At 42.7% G+C, this 19,671-nt stretch overlaps 1 protein-coding gene across 2 annotated transcripts in view; it reads left to right on the top strand.

The window, feature by feature from the left end:
- Window positions 1-19,671, top strand: part of SHISA9 (shisa family member 9) — a 307,307-nt gene that overhangs the window by 274,714 nt on the left and 12,922 nt on the right. Inside the window, exon 3 of one of the 2 annotated variants that reach the window (XM_075010947.1) lies at window positions 4,824-4,979. In XM_075010947.1, coding sequence (XP_074867048.1) covers window positions 4,824-4,979 — 156 coding nt within the window. Of the gene's footprint in view, window positions 1-4,823; window positions 4,993-19,671 lie in introns of both variants that reach the window. The other variant, XM_075010946.1, reaches the window with a different exon arrangement.

The following is a 19,671-nucleotide window of genomic DNA, read 5'->3' as shown; positions in this document are numbered from 1 at the left end:
ATATTGTAATAAACTGCAGCCATGTCAGTATTTCCATTGCTGTCCTAATGCCACTGGAAAACCCCCAGCAAGAATAGATATTAGAAAACAGAAGCATCGCCTCTGAAAGTATTTTCGCTTGTAAAATCTCCACTTGCTGCTGGCTGTCTAATGTCTGAGACACACTGCAGAGTAATCTGATGTGGTCCAGTAGAAAGTTGTAGCACATAATCACTGTACCCAGTTCACTTAAACTAGGATGACCATCCATCCTGTTTTTACCAGTACAGTCCCTTATTTAAGCTCTCTCCCAGGCGTCCCAGCTTTTTTAAGAAACTGGGCAAATTGTCCTGAATGTTGCAGGGCTCCTTTTTCCCACCACCCAGTGTCTCAGGGTGCCAGCCCCTGCTGCCAGAGAGCTTCTTCACTGAGCAGCTGCTCTGTTTCTTGTTGCTCTGCCCCTTGGGAGAGCAGCTCCTGATGCAGGGGAGCTCCTCTGGGGGGCAGCTACCCCATTCCCTGGCCTGGCAGACCCTGCTGCCACAGACCCCTGCTGTGGGGCAGCTGCCATGTTCCTTGGTCTCCCCCTGCCAGGAGGCTGCAAACCTCTATTCTCATTACCCCCACCTACACCAGGAGCTTGCAGAGCCCCCATTCTCCACTCCCCCTCATCAGGAGGTTGTGGAGCCCCCATCCTCAGTGCCTCACCATGGACCAGCAGCTCCCATCACTGAGGAGCCCTGATCCTGGAGGAAGGTGTGCCATATTTGCCATGGGGCAACGTGCTCACCCTGCTTAAGCATAAACACCTCTCTTCACTAGTTGGGATTGTGAAGATATGCTGACACCTTAGCTTCAAAGGTTTTTTTGCTCTCCCATTTCCATTACTGAGAGAGAGTGGAAATGTACTTATACAGCACTTCTCTCTTCCAAGCTATCAGGTGGCTCAAGAGCTGCTTCTCTCTTGTCCAGCTCATATCTGGACCTCCTCCAGTGACCTTTGATGCCTGGATGCCTGGTGCTTTTAAAGAAAAAGGCAGAGCAGGCTTCTGCATCTGAAGAGCCTTTTGTCAGCTGTTTCTTGTCTGCCTCATTTGCTGACCCAGCAGGAGTCTAGCTTCTGTATTGGTGAAGTACAGCACACACTGCTCCTGTTATTCCTTCTTGTATTGGCAGTCAGGAGGCAGAATGGTATTTGCTTATCAAATTCGTGCAAAGAAAGCACAAGAAAAATCGCAATTGAATGAGAATTCAAACAGCTAAGAGGCTCAAAATATTGAAAATGCAGATAGCATATTTTTCATTGATGGTAGTTTTGAAACTAACAAATGGTAGGATGCAGAATAATGCGTGTGTTAGTGGAGACAGCTCAGATTTTACTTTTAGTCTCGGAAATCCAGTCTAAAGAAGATATTTCTATAAACATGCGTCTTTTCCTTACTTAAGCAATGTATTGTGCCTCCGTTTGGCTTTTTGCTTAATTAGCCTTTTTGTTAATGGTCAATTGAGCGGGAAACATGAATGACGTTTTTAATCCTATCTAGACTTGCATCAGTACTTCAATGTGACCGCAGCAGTCAGTGAACAGCAATGAACAAGATTTTGTCATTAGTCAACTTGAGAATCACCATTTAGAATATTTCATTGCCTGAACCCAAAAGCCAACAAACTAAGAACCAGATTCTAGAAGCATACAAAAATAGCCAATTTGTTTAATTATTAAATCTGCATAAAGTGTGGAAGAGCTGAAAAGCAGCAACATTGACTCTGAAAATAGATGAGAATTAAAGTAGGACTGCAACACTGGGTGCACTTGAATGAAAGAACATTTTTTATAGTTAAATCCATTTTCTTTGTCAGTGTTTTTCCATCTTTCCCTTGTTGCTCTTAAAGACGTGTCTGAATAAGTCTGACAGAGAGGTAGTAACTAGATGAAGGACTGTGACCACTGACACTTTACCCATGCTAGATAATTTCTGGAAATCTTCCACCACTGCAGGACCACCAGTGACAGCAACAATGAAACTGCTAGTGTAGAAATGCCACAGTTATTTTTACTGCTGAATCATCTGCACTCCACTCTGATCAAAACTAAAAGACATATTGGTTAAAAACCTGATGCCCTGTTAACACCAAAGTTCCCACCATTGGAGCTGCAAGTATGGTAGTTCAGTGGCAGGAGTCTTTCCAAAAAAGTCTAGTGAAGACTCAACCATAAAAGTACCAATCAACTATTTGGTTGATTTGCAGGTTTGCATAGAGAACTGACCTACTTTCAAAGTCATTGAGTACAAGTCATCAGAATAAAAAGTTTTCCTCAGGTGGGCTCTAGACTCAGTAGAAAGGGAATGGATTTTTGAGCTTTATCTCCATGTGTGGTGTTAGTCACCACAGTTAGTCAGTAAATTGGTAAGTGTCATTATTATAGTTGGTTGGGAATTTTCCAATCAGACTTTTCTTTAATGCTGATCTGTCACTACCAAAAATGTTCGCAAATTATTTAAAAGTTCTCAGAATGCCCCATTTTGACATTTTCAAAATCAAAAAGTTCCATTTTTCAGTTTGACACCATTTTTCATATTGAAATATAAGTTAATTTACAGTAAAAATGTAAAAAGGAATGGAAACAAAATGTTTTGAAATTATTAGAATTAAACATTTGAATTTAATGAATCTTTTTTCCCTAGATTTGATTTAGAATTTGTTTGAGATGTTAACTTTTTCTTCCAATATGGTACTGAAAAAATGTTCAAAAATTGCAAAACTTCTCCAAGAATGGTTAAACCATTTCACACCTCCCAGCTCTAATCAGTATCCAGTCGTTACACTCCTGCTATTACTCCTCATTATATTTTGTGGTAGCAAGAAGGAATGTGCAGTTAATAGATCCACTCAGTTTATTTAGAGAACTATAGGCGGCCAAACGGCTCCATTCCCATACAATACTGGCAGTATTTGTAGAGGTATCTGACTCCTAAGGGAGAGGATCCTTTTACTCCATCACAATATGTTTTCTCTCCCTTGCAAGCCAGCTTTTTCTTCTACTGTGTCCTAATCCTACATCTGATGCTAGGAGAGTTGCTATATTGTCACAGATTCAGTGTTATGGTTTCATTGCAAGAGTAACTAACAAAAATGGGCTGTTCTGTGAATAAACATTCTTAATCGCTATATACTTGAAAACAGCATTGTTATTTGACTGACACGCAATACAAAATACTACAAAGCACACAGCTTGGTAGCAGACTTACCAAAAAGCTATGCTGACCATGTAGAAATTTATGTTATTGGGAGCAGCATGCAAATCTGATTCACCTTGCGAGACAGAAATAGAAGTAATGGTGGAAAAGCTCATTGTACAAGTGAGTACAGTTTAGGGCGTCTGGGTGTAGACACACTTTATTGGCTTATCGAAAGGGACAAACCAGCCTGAGAACAGCTATAAAATTTGTACTGATATGACAGTCTTCAAGTGCTCCCAAGCTTCTGTTTCTAGACTTGAGTCAGCTGCCACAGTAAGGCTATGTCTACACTAGCCCAAAACTTCGAAATGGCCATGCAAATTGTCATTTCGAAGTTAACTAATGAAGCGCTGAAATACATATTCAGTGTCTCATTAGCATGCGGGCGGCCGCGGCACTTCGAAATTGACGCGGCTAACCGCTGTGCAGCTCGTCCAGATGGGGCTCCTTTTCAAAAGGACCCTGCCTACTTCGAAGTCGCTTTATTCCAATCTGCTCTTAGGAATAAGGGGACTTCGAAGTAGCCGGGGTCCTTTAGAAAAGGAGCCCCGTCTGGACGAACTGTGTGGTGGCGAGCCGCGTCAATTTTGAAGTGCCACGGCCACCTGCATGCTAATGAGGCGCTGAATATGTATTTCAGCGCTTCATTAGTAAACTTCGAAATGGCCATTTGCATGGCCATTTCAAAGTTTTAGGCTAGTGTAGACACAGCCTAAATGCTATTTTGTTCTCCCACTATGATGCTCATTATCATGGGAAATGGAGTGGATGGAGAGGAAGAAAAATAAGATATATGTACATTTAGAATGACCTCATTGTTGGTCAGTATTGCTAAGTGTTAATGATGGACCAGAACCAAAACCCCAGTTTCAAACACACCTGAATTTTAGGGTTCAGTTTGGAATAAAAAACAGGTAAGTTTTGCTCCATATACTGTTACAAAATATGCAGTTAGTGCTGCAATAAGCTCAGTCCTACTGCATTAATAATCAGTAGCTTTAAAATAATATTTACTAGTCCAGGGGTCAGCAAACAAACTAGCAGGAGGAGCCATTTTTTCCATTTTGGTAAAAAACTCAATAATTCAAGAGCCACAATTCACGGGAATACGAGATGGTCCTTAATAAATAACATCAAAGCATACTTCTTGTAACCCCTATTTTAAGAACAGTGCACACAAAATAATTTGTAATATGATATATGTTTACTGCAGGATATTCACGAACTTTTTATATATTCTATTTCCTCATACTTTGTGTGTGTGTTTGTTCCACTGTCTTTCTGACTTTCACTCCTGAGCCTTCTCCCTCTCTGGAGGAGTTTTGCAAGTACAGCATCAGGAGCCACAAAGAAGTACTTAAAGAACTGCGTGCAGACCCCTGTAATTAGTCCAAATCTTTGCTTTGTTCATATACATTCCTTTACTCATACTGCAGCCTGTGAATATATTTACTGGGCAGGTTAGATTGGCTGTGTTCTAACACTCATTTGTTTTCTGGTAAATGCTGGATTTTCTCTTATACACCATAGTGCATTTACTCTGGTTTGTAATGCAAAATGATGATCAAATCTAAACATTATATTTTTTCATTTCTAACACAGATGGTCCAAAGATGAATAATGTGGTACCAACTTCTCCTCTCCTCCCTGAGATGGCACATCCACATTCATACCCCAAAATCGGCCAGATCACAAATCCTTATGAACAACAGCCCACGGGGAAGGAGCTTAACAAGTATGCCTCACTAAAGGCAGTCGGTAAGCAAGAAAAATAATGCATGCTCCTCATTTAATTCAGCATTCTGCATATTCTGGTGCCCGCTAACAATCAGTCACAAAGAAGGCGTTATGGTTCTGGACCACCTCATTACAGAATCTGAGCCATTCTAACACAATTTCAGTTGACAGACCTCCATAAATGAACACTGAGGTTACCTTACAATTGAGCATAAGGAAATGACAATTATGGAGTTTGCACACATGCAGGCACATGTATTATTGGCAGTTTACATTACCTTTGGTGTTTTAAAAATGCTGCATTTCCACATACCAATCAATCAATTGTGCAGTGAACGGGTACTTAAGTAAGTAGTTATCCTGACTGCGCACTCCAATAAAGGATATGCAAGAACAGATGAATGTGCAAATCTAGAGAACACAATTTAAGTATCTGGCTTGTATTTGCTCATAGGAAACACGATTATATACCATTAGTCAGAATGGCCTTTATTTGTAGCAATTTGCAGGGCACTGGTATATAATCTAGCTGTGTTGTGAGGCTTCATGATTTTAACCATCTATACACATGGTTGTGGTTATTGATGTTGGAGCAAGGCTTATTAATTTAATATTATATATATACACATTCCTTTTTAAAGCTCTTGAAAAAGTAGTTTTTATGGCTGGAGGCAGCAGGGGACAGATTGGGGAAAGCAATGTACCCTTCCTTCATGGAAGTTATGTTTCTATTACAGTTTAAGAGATGTAACACCCTCAGCACAATACTTAGAATTGTAGAATCATAGAACACTGGAACTGGAAGTGACCTTGAGAGGTTGTTGAGTCCAGTCCCCTGCCCTCTTGGCAGGATCAAGCACTGTCTAGACCATCCCCGACAGATGTCTACATAATCTGCTCTTAAAAATCTGTAGCGATGGAGATTCCACAACCTCCTTAGGTAATTTATCACAGGGTTTAACCATCCTGACAGTTAGGACATTTTTCCTACTGTTTAATCTAATCCTCCCTTGCTGCAGTTTAAGCCCATTGCTCCTTGTCCTCTCCAAAGAGGCCAAGAAGAACAATTTTTCTCCCTCCTACTTGTAACCCTCTTTGAGGTACTTGAAAACTGTTATCATATCTAAGTTTTCTCTTTCTAAATTAAACAAGCCCAGTTCTTTGAGTCTTCCCTCATAGTTCATGTTCTCTAGACCTTTAATCATACTTATTGCTTTTCCCTGGACCTTCTCCAATTTCTCCATATCTTTCTTGAAATGTGGTGTCCAGAACCGGACACAATACTCCAATAGAGGTCTAATCAGCTCTGAGTAGAGATTTGAAGTGTCTGTTACTGTATCACTTCTGTTCCCTTCTACTCCATAACGAAGCAAAAATTAGAAATTTTGTCCATTCTTAGATTCTCACCAGTCCTTTTCCAGTTAATATATATGGAAGTTGTTAACACACTGGCCATTTCTACACATGCCACTTTTGTCAAAAGTGGCATGCTAATAAACGTCCCACAATATGCTAATGAGGTGCAGATGCAAATTCCTCATGCTGCATTAGCATAAGGTCATGTGATTTTGTAGTTCAGAAGATGTTCTTCCAGACTCCAAAATGCCATTTAGAAGTGCGGCCCCCAGGGGGTCATCCAGAAGGAAGCACTTCTTCCGGAGGCCCCTTCTTCCGAAAACTTTTCAGGAAGAAGGGGCCTTCAGAAGAAAGACTTCCTTCGAGAAGACCCCCTGCAGGCCGCACTTCTAAACGGCATTTTGGAGTCTGGAAGAATGTCTTCTGGACTTCAAATCACGTGACCTTATGCTAATGAGGCGTGGGGAATTTGCATATGCACCTAATTAGCATATTTGGGCTGTTTATTAACATGCCACTGTCGAGTGGTATGTGTAGAAATGGCCCCTATGTTTAGAACAGTATCATACCTTCTGCGTTCAGAGGCATGTTACTAACTTTTTGGCTCAGACAATAATTCTATAACTGGGAACACTCAGATATACAATGGAAGTCATCACACTAGAACAACTATTCACTGCATTGAAATCCGAGCTCGGTGTCAAATGATTTTTCTATTCTGAGAGAATTTTTGAGATTTCAAAGATCTTACCCATCCAAATTGGGATGAAGTTTGGAAATCTCAAAATTTTTGCAAGCCAATTAACTTAAACGAGTCATTTCTGATCACATCAAAACGCTTTGTTTTAAAAAATTGTTTTCTTATATTAAAATTTCAAAACCAAGAATCATTGACAAAAATATTTTTTTCTTTTTGAAAATGCCAAGATAGAACAGTTTGAAATTTTTATATATGCTTTCTCCCCCCAAAAATATTTAGGTGAGGAGGTTTATCAGAGCTGATTTTGCTTTGCAAACAGTTTGGGTTTCAATAAATTAGACATTTTTCAGACAGAAGAGCAATCCGTTGGAAATTTGCAGCCTATAGGGCATGTCTACATGGAGCTGCAAATGTCTGTTTATTAGCATATTCTAATTAGCTGTGCAAGAGCTCACTGCCAGCATAGGCTTCTGCTGGCGGTAAACAAGTTATATAGAGATGCCTCAGCTGGACTTGTGACAGAAGGGTTATGCTAATTAGCCCCATGATTATGCTAATGAGCAGCCATTTGCAATTGTGAGACTGCTCATTAGCATGGAGCTGCCAAGAGTCCAGCTTTATGTAGACATGGATATAAAGTTTGCCATGGTCGGATGTGGCACCAAAAGCCTCTGTCCCTGATTGTCGAAAGAGCTTTGGAGTATTTCTAAATTCTTGAGCTAAAAATGGATAAGAGAGGCCATGTCCAGAGACATTAGTCAAAAAGAAGGGGCAAGATTTAAGCATAACCTGGAGGCAGGACCTAAAATGAGATTTAAGTCCAAGATGATGCCTAGGTTAAGGTCTTGGGTGACAAATAAGGTAGTTGTGTTGTCCATAGAGATCCAAATCTGATCTGTGGTAGCATAATGTACAAAAATTCTACAGGAAGTTTCTTTTCTATGGCCTGCAATATAGTACATAATGGTATATGGTATAGTACATAATCACAGCTGGGAGATGGAACCTAAATCAGAGCCTTTGGACCTTTCCAGACAGCGAGGTGGTAGGAGAAAGAAGAAAAGAGAAAACCCCTGTTCTTTCTGTTCTAATCTATTTGATTGAATATTTACGACTTAAAATCTTGATTTGAATCAAGAGATTTCAGAGGCACAAGAGCTCAGAGAAATTTTAAGACACTGGCATTTAAGTTTTAGTTTGTAACAAATGAACTAAAATCAGTCTTTCAAGAGTCTGAGGCTTGGTTTCCATAGGATTCCAAAAGCTTTGCTGTCTATCTGAATCTTGAACTAAAGTTTTGAGGCTATTGATATCCAGTTCCAGCAAGTCTGAACAATGCTTGGAAATATGCTCCCTTTTCCCGGGCACATTTATGAGATCTCCTTGTCTGAGACTATCTTTGTCAAGTTCTCATACAGGCATTTCTTACTAGAGTGATACAAAACCTGCCAGTTTCAGCTGTTCCCCAACGTTGTCTCTTGAGCAGAGGTACCATTGGCAAACAACAAAGGCTTTGATGCTGTTCTACATTTACACCAATTTTACTGTTTCATGTGGCTATATACACCCACACTTACACTGTAAAGTTCACTCAGATTCTAATCACTTTAGTTCCATCACTTTAGTTTTCCCTTTGCATTTGATGACAAGTGATTTAAGCATTGATCCAATTGCCTACAGCAGAAATGTAATAATGAGTGTGGCTTTCATCTCTCTGCGGTATATGGAAACAAGCCATAGCCATTTAAGTGCAGCTCACGGTACATGATCTTTATATTAGGAATTAGTTCGCGATGCTTAATTCCCTTTTCTTGCAGAGAAACATTACTGTCAACTATTAACAACCCATATTACAATTTGTAAATATCAGCAATAGACATAGTCTTAAAGACCAATTGATAAGATGTTTAGGCAATTGAAAAAGTGATGCATTACCAGATGCAATATGAAATTTCAAAGAGCTAAGGCAGCTGCTTCCTCCTGTACTATAGATGTCACAATAATTCGGCTGTTTATTTTTAGCAGGCAGCTACTCAGTTTGAAGAGAACTTTATGTAAGATGCTGTAAGAGCTCTAGTCTTAAAAATCTAGTAGCCCATAGTAATTCAAGGCATACATTGCTGCACCTGCATGTAGTTGAGCACTCCAGACAAACTCAGGACTCCTGAGCACAAGAATTGCTAAACGAGAACAGTGCCATTGTTATTAATTAATGAGGTGTTAAAAGCACTTGATTCAGCACAAAGAGCAGGAGGGAACAAAATTGAAATGGACGTTATGTATTTTATTTGTACAGGAAAGGATTTTCTGTGAGGGAATTCAAACTGCAGATTCAAATGTCTCTCTCCTATCTCGGCTGCCCTATCTCTGGTGACGGTACATCCTGTTTTGCCTGGGTGGGGCGTTTTCTTCAGCCGTGTTTCAGCTGTCCCGGCTTTTCTCGCAAAACTGTGCATTTGTCCTATTTGCTCTTGATGATCAGCTGGCAAGAGCAAGTGAGACGAATGCACAGTTTAGTTAAAGAAGTGGGGTGGGATCCCCAGCAGGACATGGAGGAACATGCACTGCCAGCAACACGATGGAGGGAGGACTGAGAGAGCAGGTTGGGCTCCACTTGCAGGTGGGCAGCAGGGATGTTCTGACTGCCCTGTGCCTGTAGAAGGAGGAGGCTGTATTGGGGCCCTGGGCCAGCCTCACACACCGGGGGAAGGAGGACCTTGTGCCAGCTCCACATGGGCAGGAGGCAGGGAGAGCTCTGGCCAGCCCTGTGCATGGGGAAGGGGGCCATGGGTGGCAGGGGGCTCAGGCTGGCTCCAGGGGAAATCGGACTTCAGATTATCCCCAGGTAGGAGGAGGCAGGGAGGGCTCAGACCAGCCCTAAACGGGGGAGGGAGAAGGGGGCTTCAGGCTGTGCTGTGGGATGTCTCATTTCCCACTGGAAAAAGGTTGTCACAGTACTTCTAGTCTATCTAAATTCCTCCTAGAAGGTCCACAGAACAGTGGATTTGTTTCTTCACTTTCTGTAATTAGCCATGTTGTAGGGTTACTATTTGATCTATTTGAGCCTTCCAGTGCAGACTCGGAGGCAGAGGTGAAAGTTAGCTGGTGTGCTCTGGCACACACCTCCATCAAGAGCTGGCTGTGAGGTGGCAAAAGTCAACAGGAGCTATTTAAACAGCTGGCAGGGACCTGGGTTGCAATAGAACAGTACCTTTAAAAATGTTTAGTTACTTTTACCCTTGGCAGGGATTCCTCCTGAGTGTTGGCCAGGAACTAAGGATCAGATTTGCCTTTGTCTAGCACATTGTATATTTACATCTGTGCCAAACAGTACTATTCTGATGTGAGAATCACTTACACCCACCTTGAACTCATGAAAAGGACTACCAAAGATGCAGGATAATGGCAAATTGAGTCCAACAGCTATTCTCTCATTTCCTGAGCAGAATCATATTCTCTCTCTCCCTCTCTCTCTCTCTCTCTCTCAGATCCAACTTCACAAATCAGTACTATCTTTGAGTGTTGATTACCATCTGCACCCCCTTTCCATGCTCCATTGCTATCTAGCCAGAGAATTTTTTCCAGCAGCATTAGTCTCCCACCACCGCCCAGGATAAAGCTGATGGAATACATTCCTCTGCTGTTTGCTCCCACGGATTTGAAAGCAATAATTCTCATGTCATTTGATTTGGTTTTTATCTAATCAGAATGTTAGAATCATTCCTAACAACTGAACATGCACTATTACATTAGTGTCTAGGAGCCCTAGTTCTGGACCTGGACCTCAGTGTGCCAGGTAATGTACAAATATAACATACTAGATAAAGGTTCTATAAGCTTTTTCCCAAAGCCACATACTTCAGAAAATCCCCTTGGCTGCTGGATGGCAAGGAGTACTCAGTGTTCAGCCATCTTCATTATTTGATGACCTGCAAGGCCAAGATCCTAGTTCCCTTTGGTAGTTTCCCAACATTTCATTATTTATGTGGAAAAGTTCAGAAAGTGGTTTTGTACATAAATTATTCTTATTTCCAATTCATCACCCTTGTTTGTGCTCCATGCTTAAATGATCATTGTTTATTTATGCACTGCTGACATAGAAAGCTCTTGAGAAGCACAGAGATAGTGTACCTGTTGGGAGTGCTGGGATTTACTAAACACAGAATCATGTCATCAAAACACTTTGCAATCCCTTTTTGAGCCTTTGACCTTTCAGAAGGCATAATTAATCCAACCTGAACTTGAACTCCTCCTCCTAAGCTGTAGGACTTAAATGCTGTTCTGTAGCTGTAAACTAGCTTTCCCTCAGTCAGGGATTAATACAATGTATTAGTTATTTTCATGCATTAATATATAGGCAAACAGTCATCACCATTCTTAAGGCCCAGTTCTGCGCTGCTGACTCACACAAGTAGTTCATATCTTTCCCGGATTTTCAAGGAGTCGCAAGTGGCCAGAGCATCTTTCCTCACTGAAGGTTTTTGCATTTGAAAAAACAAAAAAAAGACTGTTTGCATGCAGCAGCATGGCCACCTCAAAGTTCACAGCTCCCATCATCCCTTTAGGTTTTGAAATTCCTTCGTCTGACAAGGGAAAACAAAGCTAAACACCATTCCAGTCCTACTCATGGCCAAAGCGAGAAACTGCAAATATGATGCTCAATACCCCCCACCAGTTTCTTCTGTTTTGCCACTTTTCCCTATGAGTGAGATTTGGAGCAGAGGTTGGTTTTGCTTTTTGCTACCCATGACACATAATGGCTGTATCTGCAGTATAGAAAATCTCATTGGCAGAGGTGAAGCATGCAAGGGAAGCCATCTGTCCAATTCTGGCTACCCTGGAAATCCATGTGGGAGGAGACCAAGGGAGAACAAGACAATTGTGAGGTGTATGTCAAGGATTTCTACTTGAATTATAGCCCTCTAATGGGAAGGAATCCATGGAGTGGTGCCATGCACCCCCCCATCTAGCCCTTCAGGTCCTGGGGATTTGCAGAGAAGGGATACCCATTCTAAACTGAAACAAGGGCTGTCTTGCAGGGATGTTTGTTACTCCCCGGATTCATCATCCCCAAGTAGCACAGCCTCTGAAGAAGCTACCCTTCTTAGCTGGGATCGCTGCAGCTCCTCAGCCAAAGCCACCGTTGAGATGTAAAGGAAAGTACTGTAATAAACCTTAAACTGTATTGCTACCCCCAAAGATTGTTTTTGAGGGAATGGATTTCTACATGGCAGACAGTGGAACCCTTCCATGCTACCCACTATTCCATGGAGCTCCAGTTAAGGAGCATCAACACAAATCAAAGGTTAGGCGGGGGAAAAATCAATATGCCAGTGAGCTCTGGAAGCTGTATCCTCACCTTGCATATAACACAGATGATGTGTTTGTGACTTCATGGCAGGTTGATTCTTTAGTTAAAGCAGAATTAAGGTTATTAGGCATAATGCAGTTATAGTACACTGTCAACTGCCAACAACCACACTGTTAGATGGATGAGTAAAGAACCTCATTTCTTTGCAAAGTCTCAAAAATGAACTGCAAAATAAATACCACATTTTCATTTCCAGAAGCAAAGAAATCTCAGCTACCACTTCCTTAAGTGGTGGCACAAAAATGGATTACATTAAGAATCTTAGACACAGGAATAGCTCACTGGATTTAATGCCTAGGAAACAGACAGGGAAGGGCAGATTAAGGCATCATTTGCCGTATCCTGAGGGTGATCAGTTAATAATCTCATGTATTTAGGGGTATGTTCAGTGGCATGTATAATGCTAGATGAGGCACGTTGCCTGACTTAACTCTGGGGCCATGGATCTAACAGAACCATGTGTGACATAAAAACCTGATGTATACGTATGAAATAAATCTGGTAAGGCTGGAGGCTGTGGAGCTTTGGGGTGTTCATTTGCTAAGGAAGTGCTGCATCAGTTACTCCCTGCTTTCCCCCAGGCACAGGGGTTATGGTTCTAAGTGTCTATAGACATTAGTGGGCTAACCATAACATCAGAAATAGCTTGGAACCACAGTGCTGCCCAAGGAGCCCTTCCCTCTTCTCTTTGTGACAAATAGCATGGCTACTCTGGGTGGGGGTATTTCTGCCAAGGATTTGAACATTGCTGACTGCTTGGTGCAGACTTTCAGGAACCATTCCTGCTGTCAATGAAATCATACAATTTTTTTGTATTGACTTCAATGGTAGCTAGATTGGTCCCGGTTTATCTCTCAGCAGTTGTCGAAGAATTTAAAAAAAAAACAAACCTACTCTGCCTACTCTGATGTCCTTGATCAGAATTTCCCCTCTCCTACACTAATTGTCATTTTCTACCTCAGAGAGGCGCATTTGAATTTAGCTGTGAGCACTCTGGTTGTGAAATGCTTTGGTATCCCATATACCTCATCAGAAGTTTGGCTATTGTTTCATTGCAGCCTTTAAGAAAGTAGATGTTCCTGTAGCTTCCTCTGCTACCTGGCGATTCTCATTTTTAGTGCTATCGGAATTCGAGGATTAGTAGTCAGCCATGACAAAAGGCTGTTACAGACACATCCATCCCTTAGCAACTGAATAGAGCTGTGGAAAGGTAGGCCTTTAGGGATAAGGCTGGTCTTAGTAGAAGTGACACCTAGGTTGGGTAGAGGTGGAGGGGAGAGATTGCGAACAGCACTAGGTGTGGGAGAGGCAGGTTTAACACCAAAGTAGGACACACTAAACACTTTCATTTGTGTCATCTCACCTTTAACTGTCAAACAGTATATCTAGCTTTGAAGAATTTTGCAGGAGGTAAGGCTGGCTACCAGCAGCACAAAGGCATTTCATCATTTTTAAATAGTCACTAAAGTATGCAAAAAACTTAGCAACTATTATTCAGATTTCCTCTTCAGAGTCTATCTGGACGTTGGGTGCCTAGTTATTTCTGATTTAGGAGTTACTGAGCCAAATTCAGAAGGACTGTGTGGATTTTGTTTTCCAGACTAAATTGGACCCAATGTCTAATTTCACTGGGGAGGACTATCTGCGTGAAGTGCTGAAAGTTTGTCAACTTCTCAACCCATCTTTCAACCTTATAAGACTAGTTTAAGTTTGTGAATCTCTTCAGTTGCTGTGATTCAAATCTGTATTCTCCCTGCCCCAAAAAGGGCTTCAGTTTTAAACAATTAACATATTTCCAGCTAGGGGAAAACTTGCACTATATTCCATGTTAAAGACACCCCCTTCCCATGGAAAGCTGGGCCTTGAAAATTAATTGAATTTTCAAACCCACATTATCTGTGAGTGTTCAAAATAAGGCAAAAATAGTTTTCCAAATAAGCGTCCTCCATAGTTTACAATGTGTGGACTTGTAAAAGCAGCAGCTTTGATTCAAATGACCTTACGAAATACATTAACCGATTAGATGGGTTTTTCCCCCATTGCTAGTGGCTGGTTTGGTGGCAACAGGCTAACAATCAGCCTGGCTTATTTCCATTCATTTAGCAGATCAGCAATGGAGATGGGTAAGAAGCCAATAAATCTAAATCCAGAGTGCCTCTAGACGAGCCTGTTGTAATGAAAACTTAATGAATTGCACACAAGACTTTCGAGTAAGTGATAAATAAGGAAATGTGTAGGATGATGTCTCGACCCTCTCTATGCTACAGGACAAAAATGATTGCAGATGAACAGGTGCTGAATGGAAGTCAGCTGTAAGTGCAGACAAGCAGAGAGGGTGTCAGTGCTAGTTCAGTTGTAACCACTGTCAGCAATGGCTTTGTTTATAACTGTTGGCAGGATCTTAATGAAAATATGTGTTAATACTGCACTGGTTTACTTCCCTGGTGATTATTTACAAACAGAGTTTGACTATAAAGGATGTACCTTTGAACCACTGCACTCTGGGTGTCCCTAATCTGGGAACACCCAGGGTATGAACTCTGGTGGGGCGGAGGTAGTGGCTCTGTGTGCTGCCACTCCCACTTCCCTCCCAGCTGGGGGAATGGCAGTGCAGTGATGAGCTCCCGTGAGGATTTTGCGCACTAGTCCTAAAGTTGCAGGGGGTGGTGCCTAAGAGTGGTGGGGAACATGGAGCCACAGGTGCCCCTGGGAGTGGGGTGTCAGGTACGTACTGCACCCCATCCCCCTTCACACCCACACCCCACAGTGCCCTCCCTGGCCCAGCAAATTCTGTAATCTGGCACATCAGGGTTGCCAGATTAAAGAGGTTCACGTGTATCAAAGTCACTACAAAGTTATATACGAGCAGTGTTGTTGTAGAACCTTAGTTGACACCTCGCTCTGCACTGAAGGGTGATTTTTAAAATTCCATTGTGTGTGCCGACGTGTTGGAGGCTTCCTGTCTTGATTGTTTCAATGCCTTTTGCATGTGCTACCCTTACATATAAAACTAAGCTTTCCCCGACGCAAGTACACCAATTACTAGTCCTGCAAGATTTCACAGGATCCAGACATTTGCACCAACATCTCCAGAAGAATCCACTCATTTTGGCAGTCTTTACCTTCGTACTGTGTGGCTTTCCCCTCAAATGATGGAAACGAACCCTTTATTCTATACATTATATAAATAGCAGCTGTTCACACTCTGCCATTTCAGTATTGCAAAGGCTGTTCAAAGTGGAGCAACTGAGTATAAGAAAGAAATCTCACAGGTAAGAAATCACAGAGATTACTGCTTTACTCCTACACTTCTATCCTGTAATAACAAAAGGCTTGGGGGGAAAAAGTGCAGTAACATGATTTGCAATGCGCCCAATGAATTTTCCCACTTTTTTTTTTTTGCCTAAAAGTTGTTTTTCTGAGATATTAGCTGTGTGACTACAGCAGCTGAAATTCCCCACTGCACTCATCCCTCATTTAATGAGTATTTTACTTTTGAGTATTCACTAAAATGAGGAATATTTATACCTACCTTTATTCACTATATGAATGAGCTTCCCCCACTAATATGAGTGGGGTCCCTAGCCAGAGGGCGGGGAGACCCGCAGTCCTGCGGCTGGCTCAGCACCAACTGTGAGGTCACTGGCTGGGGGCGTGGAGACCTGCAGTTGGAGCCTTCTCCCTCCCTTCCCTCAGACATGCGGCTGTCTGACAGCCCTTTGGCTGGTGGAAAAGAGGGAAAAGGCTCTTAGCCTGGTTCCCTCCCCTGTAGTGGTGGGAATGTGAAACTGACCAGCCATGAGCTGATCAGTTTCCTGGCTCCACAAGCCATAGGGAGACTGGAACCAGCCTGCCCCTGGTTCCAAGCTCCTGCCATTCTGGGAGCCAGGAAACTGACCAGCCCTGGTGGTTCCTAGCTCCATTCCCCTTGCAGGATAATTTGAGTTATGTAGGGGTTGCAAGAACAACCCCTAGGTAACTCCAGGGTTTACTGTATTAGACCCCCCCACGTGCCCCACAGGTATTAACTGCCCCCCATGGTCCCAAACTGCTTCCAGCCTTAAACCTGCTCAGCAGCCACAAACCTCTTCCAGCCTTAGGACCACCTCCATCAGTCACAGACCACCCTCAGCCTTAGAGCCCCCCAGCAGCCCCAAACTGCCCCAAGGCTTACAACCCAGCAGCAGCCCCAAACCTCCCCCAGCCTTACAACCCCTCAGAAGTCCCAAACTTCCCCCAGTCTTAGAGACCTCACCTCCCCCGCATCCCTCAGCAGCCCCAGTCTTAGACACTCCTTCTCCCACAGCCTCTTCACCAGGGGTGCTAGGCTGGGTGGCTTCCCCAGCCCTCTGGCTCCCAGCAATTAACTAAAGTGTTAAGGTTTCAGCACCTAGGCCTAAGGTAATTGCTATCCCTAGCAATAGAGTTAGCTGCCATCTCCAACAGTTATCGCTATTGATAGATATCTGCCTGAGGCAGCAGTGTTAAGAAACTGCAAATGGCTTCTTTAACAGCCACATGCAGCTGGAAACTGCCCAGATGGCGACCTTTAACAAATCTAATGGGACCCGTGTTCGGGTCCTGACCCATAGGCTGGAAATGCCTGCTCTACATACATACACTACATCCTCTTGCTGGTGCCAAACTATTCAAATACATGAGAAAAGTACCTAAACTCACCTGGTTTGTGTCAAGTTACAAGCCCTTGGAACAAATTGGAGACTTTTGCATGTATTTTAATGGGAATTTAATGTCACTCTTATGAGCTTTCCCCTATGAGCAGAAATTTGGGAACCAATTGTACTCGAAAAGCAAGGGATGAGTGTACAGTATCCAAAGCCTAAACCAGAGAGTAGCATTATCATGTTAGCGCTTTAGATAAACTTTCTCCACAATAACAACCAGAAATCGTATGTGGCCCAGAAAACCTGGTAAGACACTATTATGAGAAAAATTGTGTTTCCTCCTGAAAATCACAGGGAGTTACTGCATCACATGAGGAAAGTTAGACTGGTTTGGGATGCTGTTGCCTTTTCAAAAATGCAATATTATGTCATGGGCTTTCTTACTGTATAACTGCTCAGTCTAGAAGAATGAACTACAGTTATGATTAGTGCCCTCAGTGAGCAATCAGAAGTAGGGTGATCGTGTTTCTCTATGCTGAATACAGGATACCTGGTAAAATTACTCAGCTTCAAGCGAGTTCAGAGCTATACAGTACAAATGTTCAAAGTAACAGCAAGTTGACTTAGTCCCTGTTAAAAAGAAATGCTTGAGTCTTTTTATTTACCTTTTTATTGCTAAGGTTAGCATGGGTGAGGTGATACACACATACTCCCATACACCTCTCTCGCTGGGTGTGGGATGGGGTATGGGGAAGGGAGGGGTGACCAATCTCTCCCTGCCTAGTGCTCTTCACCCTCTATGCCTGGCTGGGCTCCCAGGACAGACTCTTGGTACCTAGCTCCATGTCTTCTCCCCCACACACTCCTGTGGATGGAAGCTGCTTCTGCCTTCCTGCTTGCACATGTAGAAAGGCAGCTACCACCTCCAAGCTGCTCCTGGCCCACCAATATAACCCTACTGCCTCCTGTCCCCTGGCTACAATGTGGACAGGAAGGGGTTAAGCTTTAAGGGTTCATTGAGAGTCAGGTCCCAGGAAACCTGACTGCAGGGGCTTCTATGAAGCCAGCCAGAGAGGTGGCTCAGCAGGGGAGGGTGCCTGGGGGACAGAGCAGCCCCACACACCCTGGAACAGGACCTAGGGTAGGGGCAGCATGTGAAGATGGTGCTAAATGCCCCTGCCTGGGGACCTGCAGAGTCAGGGCACAAGCAGACTGGTAATAGCTTCCACTCACCACTCAGAAGCGTATCTGAGGGGTAGAGAAACTTCCCCATGCCAGAGCTGTGTGGGGCTTTGGCATATGCAGCACCTGGCTCTTCCTAGCCAGTGCCCCAGAGCAGAGGGGCTAGAGGGAGTTTGAGGTCACCACATTCAGGGCTAGATGAATCCATCTCTCATCCTTAACCATGTATGTACGTCTCCTGGCCTGGAGGAGGGAAAGCCCCGGAAGTAGCGTGTGCTGGGATGGACAGCAAGCGCACACTGCACCCTCTTCACCCTACAACAGCAGCTCCTCTCTGGTGGGGCGAGACCTTGCTCCCTCTCCCGACCAAACTAAGTGACACTGTCACTCTTGTGAGGTGAGCTCACAAGTTGCTGTCAGTTTCCAACCCTCCTCTTCCAAAGGCCTCCTCGACACGCCAGGCTGGGAGCAGGGTTGTGGTGCCAGAGTATGTGATGCGTGAGACCATGTAGCTAGTGGGTTACCTGAGTAAAATGTTTGAGAACCAGTGAACAGTGGCACTCAGATGCTTTACACCGTTAACAAAAATGAGCCAAGCAATGTCGATTTCAAGAAAATTTTTGTTTTCAGAACTTAAAGACTGAACAAAGTTTAGCACTTAGTCAAATTTTGGGACTGGTAGAACAAAACTGCATGGTAAGGAGTTGCATTTGACCTGTGAGTGCAGTTCCAATTTGTTTTCAGCTTTTTAAGTCCATAGGTCAATAACATAAATATGTATTTTGTAGAAACAAAAATGAATTGTTGCTTACTGAAACATTCTAGAATACTATGCTGTGATTATTATTTGAACCACACAACTTAACACATAAAAGATGTGTTCATAAAAGGATTGCTACCAACTTTGATGCCATAAAGTTTGTTCTTTATTTATATGCTAGGGATACACTATGAAGCTAACTAATAAACTAGCTGATTGAATGACCAAAGGAAGAAGCACTTTTTAATAGACAACTGGAAAGCTATCTGATGTTAACTGTCGTACACTTGTTCTTCAATCCATTCTGTCACCATTGAAGTCAGTGTATGGATTATTAGTTTGCCTTTCAAATGGTAAATTTTGTGGCCTATCCCTTAATTTGCCGAGAAGATTGCCAGAAAACTCTGAGAAAAATATGGTCAAAGCTATTCATTTACGAAATTAATATTTTGTAATAAATATTGACTTTTTAGTGAAATCCAACCCATAATTCGGTGGCAATTTACTTGCCAGTTACAGATGACAGGCAAGGATAAGTGTTAATGTTCATTGTGAAAGGAGAGAGAGAAATCATTATGAAACAGGTTTTACATTACAGTATGCTTATTGGCTGGAATCTTCAGAGGAACCTGAGGGTACTGGGTGCCTAATTCCCTTATCCACCTTAGAAACCTAATCCATTGTTATGTCTCAGAGCAGGGTACTGTAAAGCTTTTTAT

Source organism: Carettochelys insculpta, chromosome 16 (genome assembly GCF_033958435.1).
Source record: "Carettochelys insculpta isolate YL-2023 chromosome 16, ASM3395843v1, whole genome shotgun sequence".
Taxonomy (NCBI): Eukaryota; Metazoa; Chordata; order Testudines; family Carettochelyidae; genus Carettochelys; species Carettochelys insculpta.
The sequence above is the reverse complement of the archived record's forward strand: the minus strand, read 5'-3'. Positions and strand labels throughout refer to the sequence as shown.